General features: G+C 54.4%; 1 protein-coding gene across 1 annotated transcript in view; it reads left to right on the top strand.

Annotated features, from left to right (window-relative positions):
* Positions 1 to 50: 50 nt before the first annotated feature.
* LOC104280823 (SH2B adapter protein 3-like) overlaps positions 51 to 4,623 on the top strand; it is a gene marked incomplete at both ends in the record, with an annotated part of 10,668 nt that continues 6,095 nt past the window's right edge. The window contains one exon of the mRNA XM_009878598.1: positions 51 to 219. Coding sequence (XP_009876900.1) covers positions 51 to 219 — 169 coding nt within the window. The remainder of the gene's footprint in view (positions 220 to 4,623) is intronic.

Here is a 4,623-nt window from a genome sequence, read left to right as displayed (position 1 = left end):
GGGGGGTCCTTTGGGTAATGCCCTTTCAGGCATTGCTGCCAAATTTGCAGCCGGCTTCACTCCTCCTCATCCTTGGTGGCTGTTGCCCAGACCTGCCCTGGGCGCTTTGCGAGAGCCAAAAATAAAACTGAAGTGAGGGTGTGCCCTCCCGGGGTGGGGGTGGTTCCCCCCTGGCATGGAGGGGCTTTGGCATCGGGGGCTGAGCATCCTCCTCCACAGGCACCCACCCACACCCACCACCGCTCGGGCACCGAGCCCCTGCACCTATCTTCTCCTGGCCCCAATGGGTTTGGCCACCTCCGTGCCAGGGAGAAGCCTCGGTGACCCAGCAGATCTTGGCTGTCTTTTTGGCCAAAACTTCTCCCCTGGCAAAGGCTTTTGGGCACGACACAGGGCGCAGAGCATCGCGCCGCATGCACCATTATCCCCCAGGACAAGCACCCGCTCAGGTCCCCACCTGCCCCCAGGACCTGTTGCTTTTGCAAACACTGCTTTTTCCCTTTTATTTTTTTCTTTATTCTTTTTTTTCTTTATTTTTTTTTTCACCCCCTCCTTCCCGTTGGGAAGCAAGCCCAGCGTTCAGCAGATTCTTCCTCTCCCCGCAGCTGCTGACCGACTTTGACCCAGGGGCAAAAGGCATTTAGCAAATTCACCCGGCGGTATTCTTTGCAACAGATCTCCATATCCCGTGGGCATTTCCCAGTGAGTCCCCATCACCATGAAGTCGGGGACCCTGGGGACCCCAAGCAGGGGAGTTTCTCAGCCAGATCCGCAGAAGGGGGGGGGAAGTTCCTTGCTGGATTTCGCGAGTCTCCGGATTAAATTGCTTCCTGTGCAAATATTCTCAGGGCGGGTCCTTCCTTTCTAATTATCTGGGCTGGGGCCAGATCCTGGCTTCTTTACAGAATCAATCCAGCCCCTTTTCCAAGTAACTGTGGTTGAATTCCGAGAGTGGTGGAAAGTCCCCCCTGGTGCTGGTGGGTCCCACCTCCCAAACCCAGCACGGGGGCAAACCCCAGAGTGGTAGGAACAGAACAGCTACTTGTTATTTATTCATCTTTCCTTTAGCATAACTAAATAATCACCGATAACTCCCCGGGGAAGGCTGTGGGAACCCCTTCCCCTCCATCCCTCAGCCCTGGGATGCTCAGGGGGCTTTGCCGCTGCCTTTGAGCCGTGTCGTGGATCTTTTCCTGATTTGAAGATGCTTCTGATCATCATGAAAGATGAACGGTTGTAAATCAGAGACTGTAAAGACAAGTCCTTGGGGGCTTTCATCCCCGGCTGGTCTTTGGACTCCTCAGAAGTGTCCTCCTCTTCTCCCTTTCTGCCCGTTAAATAATAATGATGTAAATGGAGACTAAGCCCAACCTCCTGGCTTTACATCAGCAAGCCAAGCCCCCGATACTCAGCACCTTTCCATGACCTTGGAAAGAGAGGGTGTCCCTTGAGGCAGCCCCATGTGTGCCCCAATGCGGCTCGACTACTGGTCAACCGCTCCTCTTTTGGCAGGTTTTGTCTTATTTTCCCCCCGGCGAGCTCCAACGGGGCCTCTTGGCGTAATCCCGTAATGTGCCGGGCATCAAAGGGAGTGGGACGCTTTGAAGAGCCTTAATCCCATTTAGTGCTTGGGTGGTTGTGGCGTGCTCTGCACCGGGCGCAGGGATGATGCCGTGCCGGAGCCACCGGCGGTCCCTGCGGCGCTGCCCGACGTAAACATCCCATTCCATAAGGATTTAGATTAGATATTAGGAAAAATTACCGAAAGAGCCCTGAAGAACTGGAAAGGGCTGCCCAGGGAAGTGGTGGAGTCGCCATCCCTGGAAGCATTCAAAAAAAATATGTAGATGTGGCACTTTGGGACGTGGTTCAGTGGTCACGGTGGTGTTGGTGGTTGGACTTGATGTTCTTAGAGGTCTTTTCCAGCTTTAATGATTCTATGATTTGCCGGTTTCTTGGGAGCTTCACCCGGATGAGACGGGACTTCCCGTGCTCACAGGTTTTGGCATCGCTCCTTCCTCCCTCGAGCGCTGGGAAAACAGATGTTGCGAAGGAGAGATTTGGAGATGAGGGGGTGAGGAGCTCTCCCCGGAGTGGGGAACCGCTGGGCTCAGGGCATTCAGTGCAGGGTAGGGGGGCACCCAGACCCTCACCCTGGGGCCATGCCAGAGGGTGCTTGGGAGAGGAGGGGATGTGAGGGTGTCGTGGGTGAGGTGATGATGCTGTGAGGCTGCTGGGGCTGTCCTGCTGTGCAGAGAACCTGGAGCTGGGAGATGGCAGGGCATCCATAATGCCCATACATATGGGGGTGTATATATATATATCTCTCTGTATATATATCTCTATGCACAGGAAAATCAGAAAAAGCTTCAGTATGGTCCTAGGCTTGCAGCCTGGGTGGATTCTCTGAGGTGTAGTGATGCTCTCCAGTCCTCCCTGCTTTCTGTGGAGACACTAAGGGCTTTCTCCTCTGCCGTGCCGTTTATTCTGGTAGGGTTGGGTGTCTCTGAGGCCTTTCCACTTTCATAAATCTTAGCGTTGCACATTTTAGGGCAGCCCTGTGGGGTTTCGAGGCTGCCCTGTTCCTGAGCTGAGCCCCAGCCCCACGTGCCTGTTGCTGCGGCCAAGTCCTAAAACTCCGTGAAAACCGTGATTTGCAACGGAAACGTCCTGAGCCGTTTCTGTTGACCAGATGTTTTTACAGGAAGGGGAAGGGAAATGGGATTTGCATTTGCGCTGGGTTCTTTATGGCATTTTAATGAAATCCAGCGCATCCCGTAAATCGATGGCACGCCGAGACAAGCCAGGAAGAGTCCTTCCGCTGAAAACCCACGGTGCCTGTGTCACGGCTCGTACATCTTCAGCCGTGGCCACGGGAGGAGCAGTATTTTTATCTCTGCTCAGCGTGAGACTGCTTTGACTTCCTTTCTTTTTTTTTCTTTCTTTCTTTTTTTTTTCTTTCTTTCTTTTTCCCCCTTCCTTTCACCTGAAGCTGGTTTCTGAGAAGTGCCACCTCCTGAGCAAGCAGGTCCTGTGCTGCCGCGCTCTGATTTTCAGTGCCTGGGGATGGGGTGGGGAGGCATCCTGGCATTCTAGTCCCCATCCCAGCATTCTGGTCCCCATCTCGGCTCCTCCTGGAGCTGCTTTATACCTCCAGGAGTAATTGGGGCTGCTCAAAAGTGTTTTTTTTTAAAAGTGATTCAACCAAAGATCTAAGAGCCAGTGGTGGGGGCGGGGAGAGCTGCGGCAGTTCCTGCCCGCAGGGATGGAGAGGCCACATTTTGGGAAGCCTTGACCCCAGCAGCAGCTTTTTCTTCCTCCCGATCCCAGGTGGGGACTTGCACAACCCCCTCTCTTTCGCTTTGCTTCGAATCCAAAGCGCATTTCCTCTTATTAATGACCTGCGACCAAATGGTCTTTTCCTCCCAGGGGCACCCACTGCCCGCGGGCTCCGGCAGCCCCATGAGGAAGGGCAGCATCTCCCTGTCCTCTCATCGCCCTGGCCTGAGGAAAAACATTTTTGGGTCAACCTGGATCCCATTTGGTGTCCTCCATCCTGCGATCCGGAGCGGATGACCACGTGTGCTCCTGTCCTTGTCCCCGTGGTTTGCCCAGGGGCGAGTCGGTTCCCACCACGTGTTATTTTCCTCTCCTTATTGTAGTAAAATTGTTAAACAATGCCTGTTGCTGCCTTGATCCTCCAGCCAAGAGGGACCCTGTTGCATCGTCCCTGGGCAGCTGGACAGCATGTGGCCAGAGAGGTGCATCCTTCTCCCCGTACCCGCAGGAACAGCATCCCTCTCCTGGCATCTCCAGGGACCGCATCCCTCTCTTGGCATCCTGCTCCCGGCATCCATGGGGACTTCATCCCTCTCCTGGCATCTTTTTTGTGGCATCTCCAGGGGTTGCATCCCTCTCCCGGCATCACCTGAGGTTGCATCCTTCTCCCTGCATCCCCAAGCACCCCGTCCCTCTCCTGGCATCTTTCTCCTGGCATCCCCAGGGCAGGAGCTGGGAAAAACGCTGTGAGGTGAGAGCTGGAGGGGTTTGGCTTTACTGCGATTCCCTCAGGAGAGGTGAAAGCACACCCGAAGGCGCCCGGAGCTGCAGCGAACCCCGCCCGCAGACTTTCACCGCCTAGCAGGGTGGGTGGCGCATCCCCTCGCTGCTTCGCTTTGGGCGCTGGGCCGCTCGCTGTTCTTCGAAGGCGCGCGGGGCTGGGCATCCTTTCGGCTTTTTGAGATTTTTTGATAGTGACTTTCTATATTTTTTTTTATCCCCCCCTCTCTGGTTTGGTGTTGTTTTTTTTTTGGTATCGCAGGGTGAGGGCACGCAAGGGGAGGGCAACGAGACAAAAGGTTATTTGTCATTTATTAACCACAACTTTTTCCATCCTTGGTCATGCACGGAAAAAACACTTTTAGCAGTGTAACCACAGCCCCGGCGTTAATTGCTGAAGAGCAGAGTTTCTTATTTTGGAAACTGTGTTGCTGGGATGGAGCTCGCCGGGGTTTGAGCGGGTTGCGAGGGGAAGGGTGCGGGACAGAGCCCCAACCTGCTGTTTCCTTGGGTGCTAAGTTTACAAGAGAGGGACTCGGAGGGGTTCCTTTATTTTTTTTTTAC

Source organism: Apaloderma vittatum, unplaced genomic scaffold, assembly GCF_000703405.1.
Source record: "Apaloderma vittatum isolate BGI_N311 unplaced genomic scaffold, ASM70340v1 scaffold22861, whole genome shotgun sequence".
NCBI lineage: Eukaryota > Metazoa > Chordata > Aves > Trogoniformes > Trogonidae > Apaloderma > Apaloderma vittatum.
This window is presented reverse-complemented; position numbering and strand designations above follow the sequence as displayed.